Below are 25064 nucleotides of genomic sequence, written 5' to 3' on the forward strand. Positions count from 1 at the left end.
TCTAATAAAGTAGCATCAATGCTTCCACAAACACCTAACTTAACAGCTTATTTCATAATTTGTAAGTTAGCTTATTATTCACAATTTATATGTTAGTTTATTTAACAACAAATAAGGGTGCTCTTTGGGAGTGTTGTCAACTGCTGTGAAGTCTTATGCGGTGCTGTGAGTTGTAAAATTGTGGTGCTGTGAGGTGAGTTGGAACGCAAAAGTTGTTTGACGCATCACTTTAAAAACTGTAATACGGTGCTGTGAGGTGCGTTTGGCGTATCTAAATTACTGTTATATTAGATGACTAATAATATTAATATAAAATCACTTAACGTTTATATTGTACATTAATCTAAAATAATATAATTGACCTAATTTGATTACGTGGGACAATTCAACATATATTGTAAGCATTTGGGAGTGCGGTGATGTGAGGTGAGGTGCTGCGAGGTAAAAAGCCGTGGTGCTGTGAGGTGAGTTCTGCTATAAAAGCGTTTGGCGTGTCACAAAAAACTGTGGTACTGTGAGGTGAGGTGCACCTGAACGTAGTGCAAACACACTGCCAAACAGATACAAGATTTGTCAAACAGAGACACTAGTCTTGATCTAAAATACAGAATTGGTTCAGAAGCTCTGGCCATATTTTGATTCCTTTTATCACTCACAAACATATATCTGAATGGATGACAATCGATGATAACAAAATTAAATGTCTAAACTCTCACAAGTCAGAACAAGCAACACAGATCAAATTAACATACTTAAATTGAAAACATACATTTACAATATCTAAAGTGTTTCAAAGAAACATCCGGCACAAGAAAGCACAAGACTTTACCTTAAAAAGGAAAGAAAAATCTGAGATCTAGTGTTTTAGCACACACCGGCGGCGATTGGATTACCCTACAAAAGGGCTCTTAATTGACAGTCAGAGGATTTCCTTTTTCTTTTTGGTGGGTTTGATAGTTCAAAATTGAATTAGAAGAGTAGGGAAACCTTAAGAGGTAATTGCATTGCTCCTAGTCTTCAATCAGTTATGACTTAAAGGCGGAAGCTACTTCATCGGACGGTTTAGATGGGTTGTCTAGCATCCTTCTTTTTGAAGCGGGAAAAAGGCCCCTGAAACTAGGGTTCGGCATCTGGTCGGGCCAGCCCGGCCCGGAAATATGAGGCTCGGGCCCGGCCAGGGCCCTACTTTGAGGATAGAGCTTCGGGCCAGGCTTGGCTATCAAAATGAGGCCCAGGCCCGGCCCGGGCCGGGCCTCGGGTCGGGCCCGGATTTTTTACTATATAATATTTATATATGTATTATTTGTGGAAAATGTATTATATATATGCATATGTGTAATGTATACGTATTATGTATATATATACACATACATTGTAATAATATATATATATATATATATATATATATATCTATATATGTATATATATGTATATGTATATATATGTATATGTATATATATGTATATGTATATATATGTATATGTATATATATATATATGTATATATTACATTTACATATACGTATATATGTGTATATATATATAGGGTTTAGGGTTTGTACATATATATATATATATACACACACATACACATATACAGACAGTGCAGTGTGCACTGTCTGTGTATATATATACACACATATGCAGACAGTGCATATATATATATATAAATAAATAATGTCGGGTTTAGGTCGGGTTCGGGCTGAGGTCGGGCCAAAATTGACCCGAGGTGTCTGGCTTCGGGCTGGGCTCGGCCCCAAAAATGGAGTACAGGTTTGCCCAAGGGGTCGGACCAAGCTGCCCAGGCCCAGTCTAGTTTCGGGCCGGGCCGGGCCGGGCTTTGGCCCGCTGGCCAGGACCGGGCTCAGGCCGGGCCTAAGTCTGCGGGCCAAATGGTGACCCCTACCTGAAACCCAATGAAGATTGATCAAGTAACTGAATTTTAACGGTTCTCATTTGTGGGCCGAGCCTGAAGGACCAATTTCACACAAACAAAACGGGAAACTTTTTAAATATCTGACATTCATTGTTTCCTTTATTAACATTATAATTACTAATTACTAATTAGGAATTAGAGTTTCCTATAAACACGCGCTCTCAAAAGACTTCCAATTCATGACACATTGTAATATTTCTAGTAATCCTAAACCCCATCAATCCTTCTACTTCTCTCCGTTTATATAAACCCTCAACGGTTGCCGCTAAAACCCACATTCCCTGATTGTTTCTTTCTTGTTGTTCTCTGCTTCTGTTTCTTTCTACAAATTCATCAATGGAGAAATTTCCAAATCCCGAGACTCCCAAGTCACACGTTGAAGAACCCAATAGTTTCAATTTTGATCAACTTAGGAAAAATCTTGAGCAACTACGCATCTCGAACAGCAAATCTTTCGACTTTATTAATAATGGGTCTTCAATAGCAACACAGTTACCGAAGGTTGGTAACAGTTTCCCTGGTTTTGGTTGTTCGCCGAGAAAAGACATGGTGGAGGAGAATAAAAGGCGACCTTCACCGATATTTCCACAGAGAGCGTGGACGTTTAATGATTATATGAACCGCAATAGAGGTAATTCTTCCATTAATTTGGGTTCTTTTTCTTATATCAATCGAATTTTGATTTCAAGAAGAATTCAATCGTTTTCTTGTAATCTTTTTTTTTTTTCACAGATTTTGCTGGAAATAATCATAAGAGTACTTCAAACCCTAATGGTGTTGGACTTATTGATCGTATGCCAATCGCCATGGATGAAAGAGATCCACCCATGGAAGCTTATACGGTTAACAAACTTATTGACTCGGCTGAGATGTTAATGACTGACAAAGACTGGCATAAAGTCTTTTTGAAGCTAGTAAAATCATGCGATCAAGATCAATTGAGACTAATCACATACAAGATGACTGCAAATCAGGAATGGTTTCTCAATGCATCGCAACACAGATATGGGTACTAATCCTAACTCAGAACTTCTTTTTTTATTTGTGATATATGTGAGTACTAAAGAGCTTTGAGCATGTGATTTTCATTAATCAAAAGAGAGAAAATATAGATGATATATACAAACTATTGCAACGGCTATATGCACAGACTAGCTAGGACAGAGGTGACAGAGATTACTGACACAAACATATCCGTTGGAGTGTAAACTAAAGGAATACAAGGACATGGGTCTCTACAGAGCTGTATCTGCTTGGGCTTGGGCTTTGATATGATTCTTGATGTTGGGCTTGTTACTCTCCTTATTCTCCTCATTACCATCCCGCAAGATTGGTGGACCCTCTGAGACACCAATCTTGGATCTGAGCTGAGTAAAGCGAGTGCGGAGGAGAGTCTTGGTTAGAAGATCAGCAAGTTGATCGTGAGTGGAAATTTTGTGAACTTGAATAGCCCCTTGATTTACCAGAGACCGTACAAAGTGCAGGTCCACTTTGATGTGTTTCATACGTGAGTGAAGAACTGGATTGATGCTTAACCTGGTGGCACCTTGATTGTCACAATATATAATAGGAGTTGATGGTATGGGACAACGAAGGTCATGAAGAAGGTGTTTGAGCCAAATAACTTCAGAGGCCGTGGAGGCCAAGGCACGGTATTCAGCTTCGGTAGATGAACGAGCAATTGCACGTTGTTTGTGGGAGCGCCAGGAGATAGGAGTGTTGCCAAGAAAAATGATGTACGCCGAAGTGGATGAACTATCATCAGGATGACCAGCCCAATCGGAGTCAGAGAACGCGAGTAGCGGAAGCTTGGCTGATTTGTGAATACTGATGCCATGATGCAGAGAGCCTTTGAGGTAACGAAGAACGCGTTTGACAAGGGACCAGTGAATGTCCGTTGGTTTGTTCATGAATTGAGCAAGTCGATTGACGGCGAAACTGACATCGGGACGAGTAATGCTAAGGTACTGCAGACTGCCAACCACCTGCCGATATTGTGTTGGGTTGGGTAAGGGAGAGCCATCAGCGATACTGGTAGAAAAATGTGCTGGGAGAGGTGTATGAACCGGCTTGGCACCAGACATATCCGTTCGATCAAGAAGGTCTCTGATATACTTTTGTTGCGAGAGGAATAAGCCATCAGGTAGTGGGAGGACTTCAACACCAAGAAAATAAGACAAGGTACCCAATTCTTTGAGAGAGAAGTGTTGCGCCAGAGCTTGAGTAACTCTGTGAAGAATATGAGAATTGGAGCTAGTTAAGATCAAGTCATCTACATAAATTAAAACATACATAATATGATGATTAGTAGTGAGTATGAAAAGAGATGGGTCAGCATGAGAGTTTATAAAACCAAGCCTGAGAAGGCAAGAGCTGAGAGCAAGGAACCATGCGCGGGGCGCTTGTTTTAAACCATAGATGCTTTTGTGAAGACGGCATAGGTAATCTGGATGATGGGAATCTTCATAACCTTTGGGTTGTTTCATATGGACAACTTCCTGCAAGGAACCATTAAGAAAGGCATTATTAACATCCAAATGGTGTAATGGCCATTTGTTCGAGATAGCAATGGTAAGAACAACTCTTATGGTAGCTGGTTTGATGACTGGACTAAACATATTGTGATAGTCCAGGCCTTCACGCTGGGTGTAACCTTGGGCCACGAGACGGGCCTTATATCGGGCAACAGACCTATCTGGGTTTTGCTTGATGCGGAAGATCCACTTGGATCCTATGGACCTGATACTTGGGTCGGGTGGAATTAAGGTCCAAGTTCCATGCTGTTGCAAGGCTGCCATTTCTTGGTCCATGGCATGCTTCCAATGTGGATTAGAGAGAGCACTTTTTACTGATTTTGGTTCAGGAGAGGGAGAAAGAGGATGAGCTGTGGCTAGGTCAAGTGATTTTGGTTTGAATATTTTATTCATGGCACAAGTGGTCATACGATGGGTGCGGTCTGGATGAGGTGGATGTGGATGAATAGTGATTTGGGTGGTAGGTAATTGGGCTGATGGAGATGGTGTATCTGAGGAGGATGGAGAGGTTGTAGTGGGCTGGAGCGGTGGAGGTGATGTGTTAGTGGGGAGTAGTGCGTCACGTAAAAGAGAGGAAGGAAAGTTACTAGGTTGAAGAACGACCAAGGAAGGGCTAGAAGAGGGAGTAGGAAGTTTAGAACGAAGAGCGGAAGTGGAGAACTCAGATTCATGAAAAGAGGGAAACTCGGACTCTCGGAAAATTACATGACGAGAGAGGAAGATACGATGGGTCTTGGGGTCAAAACACTTGTAAGAACTTTGAGATGTAGAGTATCCCACAAAAATACAGGGGGTAGATCGGGGTTGAAGTTTGTGTGTAGTGTAAGGTCGAAGCCAGGGAAAACACATACAACCAAACACTTTGAGTTTAAGATAGTTGGGGGGTTGGTGAAAAAGAAGTTCATAAGGAGATTTGGGAGATGAATGTGAGAGTGATTGTCGATTGACTAGATATGTTGCAGTTTGAAACACGAAAGACCAGAAGGAAAATGGAAGGTTAGTAGCGGAGAGAAGGGTGCGAGCTGTTTCGGTGAGATGGCGATGCTTTCGTTCTGCAAGAGCAATGTGTTGGGGTGTATGGGGAGGAGATTGATACCAACTAATACCCTCCTGAACTAAGTAAGATTTCAGTTTTTGAAACTCCCCACCGTTATCAGTATAGAGTGTTTTGATAGGGTGTTGAAATTGTTTTTCAACAATATGTCTAAATTGAATGAAAACAGAGTGCACAGAGGATTTGTGAGTGATAGGGAATAACCATGAATAGCGAGTAAAGTGATCTACGAATATTACGTAATATGTGAAACCATCAATAGATTTGAGGGGAGCAGGGCCCCAAACATCACTGTAAAGAATTTGAAAAGGAGCGGAACTGGTAACTGAGGATACACCAAAAGATAACTTATGACTTTTATTCAAATCACAAGGAGTACAAGATGAAGGGAGCAAAGTCCCATTTGAGGAACACGGTAGTGGAGCAGTACTCATAATAATAGACAAAAGTTTACTAGAGGGATGGCCTAGGCGATGATGCCATCCTATTGGAGTCGTTTTGGAACTGGAAGATGGAGAGATAGTAGCAACATTGCAAGAGTAAGAGGTAGGATCGAGGTGATACAAGCCATCAGTGCATTTGCCCAGAGCCATAGTGCGTCCCGTAGCTTGATCCTTTATGACACAATGAAAAGGAAAAAATTCAACATAAACATTATTTTGTTTAGTAAGTTCATGCACAGAGAGTAAGTGTTTATTAATAAGAGGAACACATAGTGTTTGGTGTACGTGAATGGGGCGTGGAGTAGTGTGAAGTCGTGTTGTACCAGTGTGGGAGATGGGCAAACCTGTACCATCACCAATGAACACTGAGTCTGAACCATCATATTCAGTCGGGTTTTGAATGTTCTGCAGATCTGGGGTCATGGAATGACTAGCACCAGAATCAAGTAACCACTGTGGATGATGTGGAGGACGAGAGGCAAGGCCTGTAGTGGAGTGAGCAAAATTTACTGAAGGTTGACCAGTTGCTGGTGGGACATTGTTGGCATAATATTTGAATTTCCGGCATTTATTAGCAGGATGGCCTGGCTTGCCACACAATTGACAGACCAGTCGAGGTGGACCGCGACCATATCCTCGGCCACCACTAGAGTTGGAACGAGTGTTATTGTTCCAGTTGTTGTTGCGATATCCATTCCACTGTGACCTACCACCTCCGCCATGAGACTGAGAATCATGAGAGTTGGGTTGAACTTGATGAACATTTGCAGTGGTAAGGGTGGTTGTTTGGGCAGAAGTTAGTCTGGACACAAAAAGTTCATGAGCAACCAAGACATCTTGAAGTTCCTCAAACGTGAAGGGAGTCTCGCGAGTTCGAATGGATCCAACTATGCCCATATATTCTTCACTGAGACCTTCAAGGATATAAAGAGTGAGATCTGTTAGGATGTATGGCACCACAAGAGGGGGGTGAATTGTGTCCTTAGTCAAATTTAGACTAGGTCACTCCTTTTTCGGTTTCAATGAATTCTATCAAATTTCACCCTAAGCGGAAGCTAAATACCAAATTAAGTTCTAGTGTATATGTATATGAGTCAAGGAGAACAATCAATTTAAACAAACTTGAATCTAGCAACCTAAATATCCAATTTCAAGTATGTATGATATGAGAATGCAATGCTAATTGAAATTGCTGGAAAGTAAAAGAGGCAAGAGATTTATAGTGGTTCGGCTTAACCCAAGCCTACTCCACTCCCCAAGTCCCACTTGGGAATTTCAAACTTTCCACTATCGCTTGTTCAACCGAGTCAAGCGGAACTCTTACAACCGATGTTTTTGTAGCTCAAACACCAAACTCTACACACCGTGTGGTTTGTAGCTCACCACACCAAACTCTACAAAATACAAGCTCAAAAATGGCTCTAAGAATAGCCGGGTATGAGATAAGTTTAGGCTCAAAGGCTGGCTCTTTAGTAGCTGGATTTGTAAGTGTCTAGGGCTCAAATGAAGCTCTTGAAAAGCTGGAATGGGAATGGTAAGCACAACACTCAGATTTGAGATTTTTAGTTGCTAGGGTATGTGAAATTTTGAGTAGTGTATCAACCAACGAAAATCAGTTATGATAAGGCTTGAATGGTGAAATGAAGATATAGAATGAAGCCTAATAGGTGCTGGAAATCAGATTGTGCAAGTAAGAGAATGACTCTTGAGGAAATGATAAGAATTTGGTAAGAAAGGCTCAAGAGTAACAATAAAGCTTTGCTTGGCTAGTGTATATGATCTCTCTTCAAAATCAAGTATGTAATCAAGGAATGAATGAGTGAGAGAATGAAAGCTTGAGAGATGAAGAACACTTAAGAGAGAAAGAGTAATTTTCGGCCAAGTCTATGCACCATAGACAAAGATTTAGTTTTTATAGAAATTGTGGAGTGTAAGCTCATGAAATGAGGGCCATTGGATTGATATGAAAGATATGGACCCTTGGATCATTATAGGCGTTAGAAGGCTTAGAGAAGTGTGAAAATGATTACAACAAGTCTTTTTTGGTAGGAAGAAATAATGGCTTTTGGATGGATATAGACTTTGGAGGCCACCTTGAAAGATACAACAATTGACTTGAGAAAAGTTTATCTTTTAGGTGGAGTAAATCATGGCTTTTGGATGGATATAGACTTTAAAGGCATCTTGAAAGATACAACAATTGACTTGAGAAAAGTTTGTCTCTTAGGTGGAATAAATGATGGCCTTTGGATCAAATGAAGATTCAATTTTGGCCATAGGATGTAAAGTAGGAGAGATAAGAATAAAGCTTGAATCTTTGGCCATTGGATTAAAATGTGATTTTGATGTAGAGAGAATATGATCCATTGGATGTGGAGTGTCTTGGTGGGAAAGAGAAATGGTTTTGAAATAAAGCTTCCCACACATGTGAAGAGAAAAACTTGTCATAAGACTTGTTGTACCTCTTGTCTCCTCCTTTCAAATTAACTTTTCCTTCTCTTCTCTTTTTGGCTCCAAGTCTTCTAGTTAAGATGTAACTATGGTTAACTTGTCTTCTTTGCCATGTCATCAATGCCATGTCATTAATGCCATGTCAACAATGCCATGTCATTAATGCCATGTCAACAATGCCATGTCAGCTGCCACGTCACGTCCGTTGATTCTGACTTTGACTAGAAAGTTAATTTTACTTCAATTGATCCCAATTAAGCTCCAAAACATATTTGGCAAAACTTGACTTATGTTGACCACGAAATTGACTTTCTTAATCATGTTTGACACTGATTAAGCCTTCACTAATGTTGGTCAAGGATGACATTAGGACCAATTTACGTTTTGGTCACCCTACACACAAATCATACTCAAGACATGCTATGTAAACCCTTTTAGGATTTCTTGCAATTAGTCCACGTTAGTCCAGTAATCAAATCATCAAATAAGCACAATTGAACTAGTTTAATATAAGTCTTGAATTCCTAAACTAATCAAGTAAGCATATGCACCTAGGTTTCTCAATACAATCAATAGATGAAAGTTCAATCAAAACATGCCGTTGTAATCACTCAAACATATATTCAACATTCTCCCCCTTTTGATGATTACAAAATCACTTATGTAACTTTGAGCTATTTCTTTAATTCACATGAGAAACTCTCCCCCTCACATTATGCTTCACACAAATAAACTTCCTATAAGCATATGTTTCTATAAACACAAGGGAATTTCACTTCAAGACAAGTAAAGTATCAATAGGCAAGGTCTATACAATATGACATTCAAGTTCCTCCCCCTTAACCTATGCATACCAAACTTTAAAGTTCAAAGTATATTTCTCCCCCTTTATTTTGTAAATGCATCCAAAAGGTGTTCAATATAAGCAATGCATAAAATTCATACACATATCAATGACTCATTCTCATACCAAGATTACCTCTTAAAAATTCAAATCTCTCTTGGTTTAGAGGTTTCGTTAGTATGTCCGCAAGTTGGTTCATTGTGTCCACATAATCTAATTTAATTGTTCCTTGAGTCACATGGTCTCTAATAAAATGATGCCTAATTTCAATATGTTTAGCCTTAGAATGATGCACCGGATTTTTAGAAAGGCTAATGGCACTAGTATTATCACAATATATAGGAATATCTTTCAATTTAAGTCCAAAATCATTTAGTTATTGTCTAATCCATAAGAGTTGAGCACAACAACTCCCTATAGCCATATATTCGGCTTCGGTGGTAGATAAGGCAACACAAGGTTGTTTCTTGGAGAACCAAGAGATAAGCATACTCCCTAGAAATTGGCATGTACCCGAAGTACTCTTCCTATTTATCTTACATTCAGCAAAGTCGGCATCACTATATGCATGTAAATCAAACAATGAATTTTTGTCATACCATAAGCCAAGAGTTGATGTATGCCTAAGATACCTAAATATTCTCTTAACCGCTAGGAAATAAGAATGCATAGGCTGACTTTGAAATCTAGCACACATGCATACACTAAACATAATGTCGGGTCTACTAGAGGTCAAATACAAAAGTGAACCAATCATGGACCTATACATTTTAGAATCATAAGGTTGTCCATTTTCATCTTTGTCAAGCTTAGTAGACACACTCATGGGAGTAGGAGAAGGATTCAAGGAATCAAAACCAAACTTTTTAAGCATATCATGAGTATATTTAGTTTGACTAATATGTATACCTTTCTTAGTTTGTTTAACTTGCAGCCCTAAAAAAGAATGTAAGTTCACCCATCATAGACATCTCAAATTCATTTTTCATGCAAGACTCAAACTCTTTGCACATAGCCTCATTAGTAGCACCAAATATAATGTCATCTACATATATTTGAACAATAAGCATGTCATGACCTTTTCCTTTAAGAACAAAGTGCTATCAATTCTTCCTCTTTTAAAACCATTTTGAATTAAGAATGAGGAAAGTCTATCATACCATGCCCTAGGTGCTTGTTTCAAACCATACAAACCCTTTGTCAATTTATAAACATGGTTTGGAAAGTTAGGATCTTCAAATCCAGGTGGTTGCTTTACATGCACATTCTCATTGATAAAACCATTCAAAAATGCGCTTTTGACATCCATTTGATAAAGTTTAAAACCTTTGAAACATGCAAATGCCATAAGCAACCTAATAGCTTCTAACCTAGCTACGGGGGCAAATGTTTCTTCATAGTCAATCCCTTCTTCTTGGTTGTATCCTTATGCAACCAATCTAGCCTTGTTTCTAATAACTTCACCATCTTCATTCATTTTGTTCTTAAACACCCATTTAGTTCCAATTATGGTTTGGTCTTTAGGTCTTGGAACTAGACGCCAAACTTTATTCCTAGTGAATTGATTCAACTCATCTTGCATAGCAATAATCCATGTATCATCAAGCAAAGCATCATCAATGTTTCTAGGTTCTACTTGAGAAATTAAGGCATAAGAACCATGCACATCAACAATTAAAGCAGTATTCATTAAATTTGCAGTCACATTATCTACCACATTAGCATGCATATCACCATCATTAGGAGCTAAGTGAGATCTACGAGTCCTTACCCCTTGATGCAAATCGCCAATTATGAGTTGTCTGGGATGCTTGTGTTTGTCCTTCACTTGCAGCCATGATGTAGGAGCTGTAGTTTCACTATTGGAGGCCACGGGTGCAACCTCACTTTCTTCCAAGCCCACGGGTGCATCACTATTTTGTATCTCCTTGTGCTCATTTTCTCCCTCTTTGCTTGGATCATCATCTTTAGGTGTAGGAGAGTCATCTTTATCATCTTTTAAGCTCAACTTCTCCAAACCTAACTCAATGTCATCATTCTCAAGCAAAGGGTCAAATGCAAGAGTTTCAATAAATTTAACATGAATGGACTCTTCTATTCTCCTAGACTTTGGATTGTAAACTCTATAAGCTCTAGAAGTTAAAGCATAGCCAACAAATACACAAGGAGTAGATTTTGCATCAAATTTACCTAAGTCATCCTTAGTGTTTAGTACATAACATTTGCAACCAAAAACTCTAAAGTAGTCAACCTTAGGTTTTCTATCATTCCAAATCTCATAAGGTGTCTTATTTATCTTCTTTCTAATAGACAACCTATTTGTAACATAGCATGCACAATTAATGGCCTCGGCCCACAAGAACTTAGGCAAATCATGTTCACAAAGCATAGTCCTAGCAATTTCTTGTAAAGTTCTATTTTTCCTTTCTACCACCCCATTTTGTTGGGGTGTCCTAGGTGAAGAGAAATCATGTCTAATGCCATATTCATCACATAGATCAATAAATGCATGATTATCAAATTCTCCTCCATGATCACTCCTAATCTTACTAATGCTTATGTTCTTTTCATTTTGAAGCCTCTTGATTAGTTTTGAAAACTCATGAATGGTCTCATGTTTATGTGCAAGGAAAATCACCCAAGTATATCTAGAATAGTCATCAACAATCACAAAGGCATAGGATCTATCACCTAGACTTTTTACTCTACTTGGACCAAACAAATCAAGATGTAAAAGTTCTAAAACCCTAGTAGTTGAAATTTGGTTTTTAGACTTTAAAGACTCCCTAGTGTGCTTTCCTCTAATGCAAGGCTCACAAGCATCATACATGTCAAAGTTCAAAGAAGGTATGCCTCTAACAAGATTATTTCTAACCAATTTTTCAATTGTAGAAATTCCTATATGTCCTAATCTTCTATGCCATATATTCACATCATTAACATTGGAAATCAAACATTTAAGTTTGCAATCATTCAAGTCTTTCAAATTAATAGAATACACATTACCATCTCTTTTTCCTACAAGCACACATTCGTTCATGGCATTTAAAAGCTCACACTTTGAATCATCAAAACATATGCGCAAGCCACCATCACACAATTGAGAAATACTAAGAAGGTTAAAAGACAATCCATTAACTAATTGCACATTAGAGATAGAGAAAGAAGATACATCACCTATGGATCCTTGACCAAGGATCCTACCCTTCTTGTTGTCACCAAAAGTCACATGACCACCATTAGAGAACTTCTTGAGAGAAGAAAAAGAACTTGAGTTCCCGGTCATGTGTCTTGAGCAACCACTATCTAAGTACCACTTGGAAGCCTTAGAACTTTTGATTTTCAAGAACACCTACATTAGTTCAATTCGCTTTAGGTACCCAATTTCTTTTGGGTCCTAGGAGGTTAGCATCAAGAATCTTGGTTCCCTTTGGAACCCACATTTGCTTAACTTTCTTGCCAAATACATATTGAAACTTTGGAAAAACTTTGGCATTCAAGTTATGCATATATGCATCATTTGAAGAATGAAATGAAGTGCTAGCATACATAGAGCCTTGTGGAGCTCTAGGAGCCCTAGAATACCTTATGGGTTGCCCTAATTTCTTAGGACCAGATTTGATATCCTTCTTCCAAGGCTGATTTGGCACACCCCTAATGGGAATAGGCCTATGTCTCACGGATTGGACAAATGATACATGTTCATGATGTGATTTCGAAGTACTAGCATGCATATCATTCAAAGCATTGTAGTTAGGAGGTGAAAAAATCATTTTCTTAGGAAAACAATCCTCCTTCATGTCATTCAAGGAAAGCAAATATCCATGTGATACAAAAGATGTAGAAATATCATGCATATCACATTTCTTCAATTTTACATCATCACCAACATAACCTAAACCCGATTTGTCCAAAGATTGTCTAAGGCATGATAAGAGTGAATCAAGTCTAGAAGATCCCACACTAAACTTCGAGAAAGATTTCTCTAGATCCTCATATCTTAATTTCAAAGCGTCTAATTCATTTTGAACAATAGAGTCATCGTGTGACTCTTGGTTCTCATTAGGCACAATAGCAATCAATTTCAAATCATCATACTCTTCTTGCAAGGTACTAAGTTTAAATTGCAAATCTTCAATCAAAGGTTCATGATCACAGTTAGACATGTTATTAGCACACATGGCAGCAAGCATATCGCACTTTTCATCACATTTAGCATTGAGATCATCAATGGTCTTTTCATGCTCTTCTACCTTAGCATTTAAACAATCAATCTCATTTTTCAATTGTTTCTTTTCTTTATGCATTTTCCTATTCTTAGCATTCATATCATTGAGTAAGGAAAGCAAATCATCAATAGACACATCATCATCATCATTATCAAAAGAGTTTACCTCCTCATCCGGATTGGATGAGTTTCCTTTGGCCATCAAGCAAAGTCTAGCAACCTCATCCTCACTTGAAGTGCTTTCGGAGTCCGAATCACTCCATGTAGCTTTGAAGGCTCTCTTGGTTTGCTCCTTGCTCTTATCTTTCTTCTTTGGACACTCATACTTCATGTGCCCCTTCTTGCCACACTCAAAGCACCTCAAATCTTTGTCTTGCTCCTCATAGTTCCCTTTGGAGTCGCTTTGATCCCCACGGCCAGATTTGAAGTTGTCCCTCCTTGAGTGGCCAAAAGGTTTACCACCTTGCTTCTTCTTGTTTATCAAGTATCTCTTGAACCTCCTTGTCATTAGGGCTACTTCCTCATCACTCAAATCATCTTCACTATCACCCTTGGAGGCAAAAGCAATGCTCTTCTTTTTGGTGTCCTCTTTCTGAGCTTCTCTTGCCTTCAAATTTGTCTCATATACCAGAAGTGATCCTACAAGCTTATCCAACTTCAAAACTTTGAGATCTTTAGCTTCTTGGATGGCTGTCACTTTGGCATCCCATGCTTCCGGAAGACTTCTCAAGTACTTTTGCACCTTTTCTTGATTGGAGAAAGTCTTCCCTAAAGATTCAAGAGAATTCAGAATTTTGGTTAGTCTAATATCCATATCGGTAATAGACTCATGTGGAAGCATAGTGAACAATTCATATGAATGCATGAGCATGTTAATCTTAGACTCATTTACTTGATTAGTTCCCTCATGCTTCATCTCTAACCTAGTCCACATATCTTTAGCCGAAATGCATGTAGAAATATGTTTAGCTTCAATTGAATTCAATGCATTAAATAAAATAGACATAGCTTTAGCATTTAAAGAAATCTTTTTCTTATCATTATCATCCCATTTATCCCTAGGTTTTGAAATCTCCTTCTCAACATCACCAACTTTGATGGTGATAGTAGGCTCATAAGGTTCATCTTCTATGACATACCACAAATCAATATCTAGAGACATGAAATAAAGTTTCATTCACATCTTCCAATGGTCATAGTCTTCTCCATCAAAGTATGGAGGTCTACCACTAGATTGACCCTCTAATACATGATCATGTCTACCACTAGTAGATGTCATATCAAGAATCACAAATAATGCACAAGACAATTACTTCTATATGCAAGTAACCTGCTCTGATACCACTTGTTAGGATGTATGGCACCACAAGAGGGGGGGTGAATTGTGTCCTTAGTCAAATTTAGACTAGGTCACTCCTTTTTCGGTTTCAATGAATTCTATCAAATTTCACCCTAAGCGGAAGCTAAATACCAAATTAAGTTCTAGTGTATATGTATATGAGTCAAGGAGAACAATCAATTTAAACAAACTTGAATCTAGCAACCTAAATATCCAATTTCAAGTATGTATGATATGAGAATGCAATGCTAATTGAAATTGCTGGAAAGTAAAAGAGGCAAGAGATTTATAGTGGTTCGGTTTAACCCAAGCCTACTCCACTCCCCAAGTCCCACTTGGGAATTTCAAACTTTCCACTATTGCTTGTTCAATCGAGTCAAGCGGAACTCTTACAACCGATGTTTTTGTAGCTCAAACACCAAACTCTACACACCGTGTGGTTTGTAGCTCACCACACCAAACTCTACAAAATACAAGCTCAAAAATGGCTCTAAGAATAGCCGGGTATGAGATAGGTTTAGGCTCAAAGGCTGGCTCTTTAGTAGCTGGATTTGTAAGTTTCTAGGGCTCAAATGAAGCTCTTGAAAAGCTGGAATGGGAATGGTAAGCACAAAACTCAGATTTGAGATTTTTGGTTGCTAGGGTATGTGAAATTTTGAGTAGTGTATCAACCAACGAAAATCAGTTATGATAAGGCTTGAATGGTGAAATGAAGATATAGAATGAAGCCTAATAGGTGCTGGAAATCAGATTGTGCAAGTAAGAGAATGGCTCTTGAGGAAATGATAAGAATCTGGTAAGAAAGGCTCAAGAGTAACAATAAAGCTATGCTTGGCTAGTGTATATGATCTCTCTTCAAAATCAAGTATGTAATCAAGGAATGAATGAGTGAGAGAATGAAAGCTTGAGAGATGAAGAACACTTAAGAGAGAAAGAGTAATTTTCGGCCAAGTCTATGCACCATAGACAAAGAGTTAGTTTTTATAGAAATTGTGGAGTGTAAGCTCATGAAATGAGGGCCATTGGATTGATATGAAAGATATGGACCCTTGGATCATTATAGGCGTTAGAAGGCTTAGAGAAGTGTGAAAATGATTACAACAAGTCTTTTTTGGTAGGAAGAAATAATGGCTTTTGGATGGATATAGACTTTGGAGGCCACCTTGAAAGATACAACAATTGACTTGAGAAAAGTTTGTCTTTTAGGTGGAGTAAATCATGGCTTTTGGATGGATATAGACTTTAGAGGCATCTTGAAAGATACAACAATTGACTTGAGAAAAGTTTGTCTCTTAGGTGGAATAAATGATGGCCTTTGGATCAAATGAAGATTCAATTTTGGCCATAGGATGTAAAGTAGGAGAGATAAGAATAAAGCTTGAATCTTTGGCCATTGGATTAAAATGTGATTTTGATGTAGAGAGAATATGATCCATTGGATGTGGAGTGTCTTGGTGGGAAAGAGAAATGGTTTTGAAATAAAGCTTCCCACACATGTGAAAAGAAAAACTTGTCATAAGACTTGTTGTACCTCTTGTCTCCTCCTTTCAAATTAACTTTTCCTTCTCTTCTCTTTTTGGCTCCAAGTCTTCTAGTTAAGATGTAACTATGGTTAACTTGTCTTCTTTGCCATGTCATCAATGCCATGTCATTAATGTCATGTCAACAATGCCATGTCATTAATGCCATGTCAACAATGCCATGTCAGCTGCCACGTCACGTCCGTTGATTCTGACTTTGACTAGAAAGTTAATTTTACTTCAATTGATCCCAATTAAGCTCCAAAACATCTTTGGCAAAACTTGACTTATGTTGACCACGAAATTGACTTTCTTAATCATGTTTGACACTGATTAAGCCTTCACTAATGTTGGTCAAGGATGACATAAGGACCAATTTACGTTTTGGTCACCCTACACACAAATCATACTCAAGACATGCTATGTAAACCCTTTTAAGATTTCTTGCAATTAGTCCACGTTAGTCCAGTAATCAAATCATCAAATAAGCACAATTGAACTAGTTTAATATAAGTCTTGAATTCCTAAACTAATCAAGTAGGCATATGCACCTAGGTTTCTCAATACAATCAATAGATCAAAGTTCAATCAAAACATGCCGTTGTAATCACTCAAACATATATTCAACAAGATCATCATTTGAAACTGGATGATCTATTAAAGCAAGTTCATCAGACAAATGTTTCACACTTTGCATATACTCAGACATGGTTTTGCCGCCTTTTCGACAATGAGTGAGTTGAGACTTGAGTTGGAGCACTCTGGATCGGGAGGAATTCGCATACAGAGAATGAACCTTGGTCCAGGCAGTAGCACAGGATTTAACATCGCCAATAAGCGGTAGAACTGCGCCATCAATAGAAGCCACGATGGCCAACAATATAAATTGATCTTGACTCTTTCATAAATGGTAAGAGTTAGCAAGAGTATCATCAGTATTGTCAGAAGAAGGTTCTGTTGGACAGGGAAGAGTTCCATCAACGTATCCAACCAAGTTGTATGCACGAAGCAAGGAGATAATCTGTAACCTCCATGAGATGAAATTTGTTGATGTAAGTTTGAGAGGTATAGCAGAGATAGCCTGGACAGTAACTGTAGAAGACTTGCCAGAGATCGGAATCACGATAGCAGTAGATTGGGGAGGAGGAGCAGCCATGGCTGGGTTTGAGGAGAAAAAAAAACTTTGACTCGTTAGAGTGCTACAGCTTCGATACCATAAAGAGCTTTGAGCATGTGAATTTCATTAATCAAAAGAGAGAAAATATAGATGATATATACAAACTATTGCAACGGCTATATGCACAGACTAGCTATATGCACAGACTAGCTAGGACAGAGGTGACAGAGATTACTGACACAAACATATCCGTTGGAGTGTAAACTAAAGGAATACAAGGACATGGGTCTCTACAGAGCTGTATCTGCTTGGGCTTGGGCTTTGATATGATTCTTGATGTTAGGCTTGTTACTCTCCTTATTCTCCTCATTAAGTACTGAGTACACTGGTGATCTCTTCTTTAATTGATCAGGTCAACTTCAATCATGAATCTCATCAAAGTGATAGCGAGGACGCCATTAATCGATCCTATAGTTCTTGTTCTTTCCAATGGATTTTCGTCTCTAATGACCAATCAAACAGGATCTAATGTTATATGCAAGTGTTTAGAGACCCTCAGCACTCGGCAGAATCAGGTGGTTGTATTGCATGATCTTTTATTTCCTTTCCGCATGGTTGAGCAACAATCTGACTTGATTTACTGTGATTTTAGTTACTATACGAAGCAGCCTTAAAGAACTGTCTCCAACTAGCGAAGCATGAGAATGGATGCAAAAGCTTACAAACGTTCATTGTTAACTCCAAGTATCCCTATAAAGATCTGCTCCTAAATATGGTCGTTGAACATTCAGCGTGTCTCTCGCAGGATCGTTCAGGGTAACAACCTGCTCCTTGTCCTAACCTTAACGATAAATTGTTGTCCTAAAGTTTTTTACATTATGTATTATGTGCAGTGGAGTTTTTGCTACTCAATTTTGTAAATGAAATCGATCAATATTGTTGCAGGAACTATGTTGTTCAGCACGTCCTCGGTTACCACGATCCTGTCTTTTCTAACATGATATTTAAGACACTTAAAGGTCACTATGTAAGACTCTCAAAGCAAAAAGGTGGCAGTTATGTGGTGGAGAAGTGTTTGAAGTCCGGAGCCATGGAGCTTGTAGTTGAGGATTTTATTCTTGAGAATAACAAAAGTTTTTCACAACTTGCCAAAGATCCATATGGGAACTATGTGATCCAAATAGCTCTGGAAGTCACAGTGGTAACTACTAATTAATATCCACACCTTTGTACTCATATTGACAGATATATGTGATCACAACACGAGGTTTTTTTTTTTTTTTTTTAATGAGATTTTGACCTTGTCTTAAATTTCTATGTTACAGGCCGCGGACAGTAAACTTTATGTAGACCTTGTAAAGAAAATCGCAGCATGTCTTGAGTTGGGGAAATCGGGATTTGCACAAAATATTGTCCAGTTAATTCGAGATCAGTCTCGAAGCTTGTTTCGATAAGGAAAGAATCAATCTGTTGTGTCACTGTGTGGTTTAGTATGTTTTAAGTCCTTAATTTGTCATTGTGGTTTTCTCAAGTGTAATGAGTAGTATACAGTACAAAATATATTTTTCTCAGTTTTTGTAAGTTGTTTTTGTTTCATCTTTCTTCCCTGATGAAACAGAGTTGGTTATTTGTGAAGCAGCTGAATTCATGTTTAATTTCAAATTTAGCCCATTTTTTGTTTTAGCAAACTGTTCAAGCAGACAATTGCATCACATATTTGATCAATTTCCAACATAATCAAGGAGTGGCTTTCTATGCTACTTGCACATTAATATTTGTCGTGGGATTTTTAGAGAATGTCTGTCTGTCTGTCTGTATTGGTCTCCAGAATTGTGCCAAGTAGTAGCAAATAGACAATATGCACAGTTATTGCTGGGACAGTCTTATTCATGCTTTGATTTGGGAGATCCCTCAAAAATGATAATTTGACCTTCTTCCGATTGTTCTTCATTTGCTGGTAATATTGCATTATCATTATGTAGGAGCAGATTTCTACAATCGTTGAAAGATCAACTTTTCTTCCTGTGGGGTCCGTTTACAGCTTTGGATCCTGCAAGTTTCACAACAAGGCAAACCGTGAAAGCTCCTTAACCGGCTTGGGGGGTGCCGGTCGTGGAGGCTCCGACGATCAAGTTAGTACCTGTCGGAGATAGAAGACCGGCTATATTTAAGTGTTTTGTCTGAATGGAGGTATTGTCGAGTTGGTAGGAAGTGTTTTTTGTAGTGTCTCGTTTGTTTAGAAAAATGCTCGATCCCCCGCATATGAAAAGAGGGGGGTATTTATAGAGAACAAGAATCGACCTCGGGAATTGTGTGTACATTCCAGTTATACCATTGGACCAACTTGTATGAAAGAGGTGTATAAAAAGTCTACTATCCCGGTTGTGTCAGGGTAAGCGATAAAGTAACAATGTGTCATGATCAAGACAGGTGTCGATGAAAGTATGGAAGAATTGTAGGCGGTATTTAATGAATAGATACGTATATGAAAGAAAGTCATACCTAAGGATGTGAGCCAGTCCCACCTACAAATATCGGCTGTAGATTAGACTGATAAGAACTGCTTTATGAGTGAGGTAGTCCGGGTAATGGAGCTCATATGTGGCGTCGCCATTACTATGTTCTGGCGACTGTACCGGGTCGCCAACACCTGCGGATGTCTTGCCACCTAGTTCCGTCATGCTAAGGAAGGATCATAATAAAGTGACCAGTCTATAAAGTTATAAAGATCCTGTAGATAAGTGTCAGAGAATATGACAGTTTTGGTGTCAGAATACTGTTTATATTACTTAGCAATGATGTAAAGATTGTATATGGACCCAAAGATAGGCTTTTAGGTTTGGGCCTAACTGTGATAGTTAACCTGTGGACCTAGACAATCCAGCCCGTCTTGTCGTTATGTGACCAGGTGGGGCCATACCATTTTTGGCACCTACAATTGTCCCCCACTCTCTAAGCATGAAAACAAATTCATCTTGGAGAGTTTGCATAATGAATTTCCTGCAACGAACAAGAAACAGAGGAATGAGTATAACTGAAGATGAAATGTATAGCAGAGGCGATCCAAGATGCTGGGTCTCTGCGAAGATCCTGATGGAGCATGTTGTGAAGAGACGTGTGTAACCTAGTACAATGTTATTCACTGATGCTGGTGAGATACAACTTCTTTGTTCGAAGCTGTATAGGGGACACCCTCGTTTGTTTGAGGGTGACAATGTATACAACCTCGTTTGTTTGAGGTTGCACATAGCCAGCTTGGGCGTTAGCGTAGAAGCTATTTTGGAGTCATAGCTGTGGCCTGTATTGGCGCTAGCATGTTAGCCATTCGATGTAACCGATTTGTATTCAGAGGCGATTGCTAACACCTGTAAAAGAACACTTGATGGCGACTTCGTGAGTACCAGCTTTACTCAATGTAGTATGAGAGTCTATGTAAACGGAAAGTGAAAGAACAGCAACTATTATATTCTGAAACTGTCATTTGCAATAAATTCAAAGAATAACACCTGTATGAATGCCACAATGCTAAGATCAAATTGTTAAAAATAGAGGTCGTAACACGTGTCATCGTGACACGACAAGCATTTAAGGCACCTGACGTGCATAGTTACATTTTGAATTGTTACCGCTATCATTCCTTGGGGAGCACGTTTCGATAATCGTGCACCATGATGAACACAAGGGTATTACGGACAATCGTACAATACTAAAACTCAAAGATCGTGCTCCTAGTTTTTCAAAAAAAATTTCAACCGAAATTCATAGAAATTGCTCAGATTTGTTGAAGATGTAAGAGAAGAAGGCATCGATTGACCCTCGTACCGTACCAATTGATGGTAACTCTCACTTTCTCTTGCCCTGAGTTTATATTTAATAGAATGATGCGACCTCATGATCAAGAATCGGAGAATGAAAGAATATCCGGCAGCGGTAGAACTCCGGCCGACCAAAACAGAGATGAACAAGAACCCAGTGTAAACTATTCATGGTCTGGGTCGGGGAGTCAGGAACCTGGTGATGATAGAGTCGGAACCAGTGAACCAGTTAATGAAGGAGAAAGATCAGAGAGAAATGGTCATATTGAAGGGTCGTTGATACCGAAAGGGTTAAACCCTAAATCGACCTTGGTAGCAAGTGATATGGACTTCTACCGAAAGAAATATAGAATCCATTCATCCATTGAGATAAGACCTGGAGCCGACACAGAGGGAGTCGATTTTCAAGTCCCTGGATGGACACTGGTTTATCTATTGTCTTTCAGCATAGGATTGAGATTCCCTATACCAAGGTTGCTTGCCGATGCTTGCAGGGTTTGGCAAATATGCCCAAGTCAATGGATGCCTAACAGCCTCAGAATTTTTTTGAGCATTCAGTGCTTGGCTGAACTAGAAAACCTCGAATTCGGGATCAACGAATTGGCGGTGGTTTACTACGCCAAAGAAAGTGGTCCAGGAAGGTATTGCCTGGTTCGTCAGAGAAACAGAGAGGAGCTAATTCTTGACACCGTCTCCAACGATCATATTGTTGATTGGAAAGATAGATATATCTTTGCTAGGGGCGCCCTAGTATATGGGCTTCATGGGGATCTGCCTTTAAACTGGGTTGAAGGAAATAGTAAGTTCCGTTCCTTCTTTATCTGTTTATGCCTGTTACTGAATCTTATGCACCGTTTCTTTGCAGCTTCAAAGAATTTGCTAAGCAAGTGAAAAAGCAGCCCCGAAGTGCTTCAAAGAGTATAAGAGTTTTACAATCTTGGGGCACATAAAAGATCCAGAAAAAACATTCTAACAGCACGCAAATTGGAGAAAACATCTCTTTGGAGATATATAAGTAAGTGCATTTTAACTGCCCAAACGAACAAACAAACATGCTCAAAGTATTCATCTTACTTTATCATATGTGCAGGTGACGAAATGTTTGAGAAGGTGTTTGCTGATATAACCAATGCAGACGACCTGTATGAGGCTCTGATGCAGGATGCTGAAAGAAATCAACAAGGCCAGGAAACAGTGGGTGGAGGTTTCGAGGCAGCTATGCGTGCTGCAGAAGCATCCAAGGCCAAGAAAGTGGGAGAGAAATGAAAATCAACTGAGGAAGTACCTGAAAGAAGGATGAAACAAAGAGAAGATCCCACTGGTAAAGGAAAATCGAAAAGCACTGGGACCAGCGGGAAGAAAGCAACTGAGAAGGCGACTGCTAACGTCGGCGAAGGGACAGAAATACCCAGAAAACTCCTTCACGACGCCATTGCCTCGGGACCCAGAGGGAGGGGTGGTGGTCTCATCAGTACCACTGCGGGTGCGTCGGCTGCCATTGTTCTGGATGATGATTCAGACAACGATGAAGGGGACACAATACCTTTAACTAGGAGATTACCAAGCAACTGACAACTATGTTGATGCGAATGTGGTATCAGAAGTTGCCAGGAGTGAAGCTATGGCAAGCGGATCGAGGACTGAGTTGGCGACAGCGGGCAACCAAGAAGTGGAAGACACTGCCCAAGGTGGGGAGAATATTCAGCCTAGGCTAAGGTTGAACGTCACGGGAAGTGAAATGGAAGAAATATCAATATGGATTCCTAAATCTTTGACCGTCTCTTCTGCTCCCGTACTTCCACCCGTTGGGATTAGGAAACTGGTCTTCCCTGAGGACGCCAGAAAATTGGATGTTATGCCTCTTCCTAGCCAGTTCAACTACTCAGTAGTTCATTGCTTTACTGTGAGTGTTTCAGGAACGTATCAGTATATCGTCATTAGTTTACATGACTAATACCACCTTTGTTGTGTTCTCAACAGGCACTGCAAGGGATACTCAGGTCTGGAGAGAACGCTATTGGCAGTTTGAGCAAAGAGAGGACTACAAAGGAGAGACTAGAAGGCATGGTAAAGGGGCTGGAAGACAACTTGGCCAATGTCATGTCCGCACAAAAAGATTTAGAGCATCAACTGATTGGGGAGAAGAACAAGAATACTCAAATGTCTGCTCAAATCTCAAGATTGGAAGAGAAATTGAAAGAAGCAGATGAGCAGCTCCTACAGTCAACTGAATCATTGAGTGCACTGGAAAAGAAAATACATGACGATGCATACAATGCCACCCAATTTGAGTCAAGGATCGACCAAGCAATCAGAGATGCTCAGTATTTCAAGGATTGCTGGGAGGGCGCCGCCAAACAACTGGAGAGTGCAGAGGCCAAAATGAGAACATTGGAATCCCAAATACACCACCAAGCTAACCAACTTGGTGATGTTTCCAAAGAGAGGGACCTGTTAAACAAAGCGTTGGCGGCGCAGACAATAAAGACAGCAGAAAGGGTTGAAATGGCCAAGAAAATGGAGGAAAACTACCTTATCAAGATAGGGGCCATGGGAGGTGTTGGTCAAGCTGCAGAGAGGTTCAGATTGCTAACCCAGTACAAGAAGAATGAGCATCAGAAATGGGATGTGGACTTGATGCTCAAGAAGGCTGTGGTAGTACTTGAAAACTACCAGCCTAATCAAAGATGGGTTGTGGATGAAGAAGCAATTGGAGAACCTAACATCGAAAAAGACCTGGCGCCTCCAGAGAGTGATATCCCCACTGTTGAACAACTGCCCATTGAGGCCCATGAATCGCCAATACCTGGTACTATCACAGAAGATGCTCCAGCTGAAGTACCTCCGACTCCTAGGATTGAAGCTTCAACTTCTGAGCCTGAAAATGCAGATAAGGATATCCCACGTGCGGATCCTCCCATTACCTCGGAGGCCATTGAGATTGAAGCGACAACAGAAACTATTTGAACTTGTTTGGTTTTGAATTTTGGTTATTTGTAATAATTGTTCGAATAATTTAGTATTTCCAATTTCCTTTTAGTTTAAATGCCCTATCATAGCAAATCTACAGTAAATAACCTTACTCTGGTAGCAATCTACAGTAAATAACCTTACTCTGTCCCCCAGTTTAAGTTGGATTGTTAGAACGTAACTCTAAAAGTCCAATTGAAACTACGAAGAATTACGTGTAAAGAAACTAAAACTAACAAGGTGGGACGTTTTGCCTCAATTATTTCCATCTGGAAAGAATATGGCAGGGTGAATCTCATAACAGAGTAACAAAATCTTGACTGAGAAAACTCCAAGAACTGAATAGGTATGCCAAGTGGCAGGCAAAAATTTACAAAAATCAACAAGTGTCCCAGAACACCATCGGTGGACTTAATAGAGAATTAAATCCGCGAGACTATTACGCTCTATATAAGAAGAATAGAACAAATCGACAAGTAAAGGTTGAAGATAAGTTGGTAAGAGAATTTGGTGATATTGGTACCGATGATCAGGCTACACTGTCAGTTCCGGCGAAGCCCATGTGGGTTGCCTAGTACTGACGGTGAGTCTGATCAGCCGTGCCTTATATCATTGTTCTGGTCAGGAAACTCAGAAAGTCTTGGCGCTGCTTTGGCGACTGCACGTCTTGGCGTCGTCACGTCCTGCCGTCGGTAATTATACGTAGTCAATGTTTCTACATTTTGATTACTGGATGAACCTTTGTCCCCCAGTAATAAATGCGTTTAATGGCATGCGCTGATTGGGATAATTTAGACTGGTATTTAATACCATT

The 25064-nt window shown here is 39.4% G+C and overlaps 1 protein-coding gene across 1 annotated transcript; it reads left to right on the forward strand.

The window, feature by feature from the left end:
• The first annotated feature begins 2166 nt into the window (after nucleotides 1–2166).
• Nucleotides 2167–19115, forward strand: LOC119987895 (pumilio homolog 18-like). Its single transcript, XM_038832803.1, has 6 exons — nucleotides 2167–2566; nucleotides 2668–2944; nucleotides 17878–18040; nucleotides 18118–18281; nucleotides 18411–18666; nucleotides 18791–19115. Exons 1-6 carry the CDS (start codon nucleotides 2272–2274, stop codon nucleotides 18917–18919), a joined length of 1284 nt encoding a protein of 427 aa, XP_038688731.1. The 5' UTR covers nucleotides 2167–2271; the 3' UTR covers nucleotides 18920–19115.
• Nucleotides 19116–25064: the final 5949 nt, after the last annotated feature.

This window comes from Tripterygium wilfordii, chromosome 21 (assembly GCF_013401445.1).
Source record: "Tripterygium wilfordii isolate XIE 37 chromosome 21, ASM1340144v1, whole genome shotgun sequence".
NCBI lineage: Eukaryota > Viridiplantae > Streptophyta > Magnoliopsida > Celastrales > Celastraceae > Tripterygium > Tripterygium wilfordii.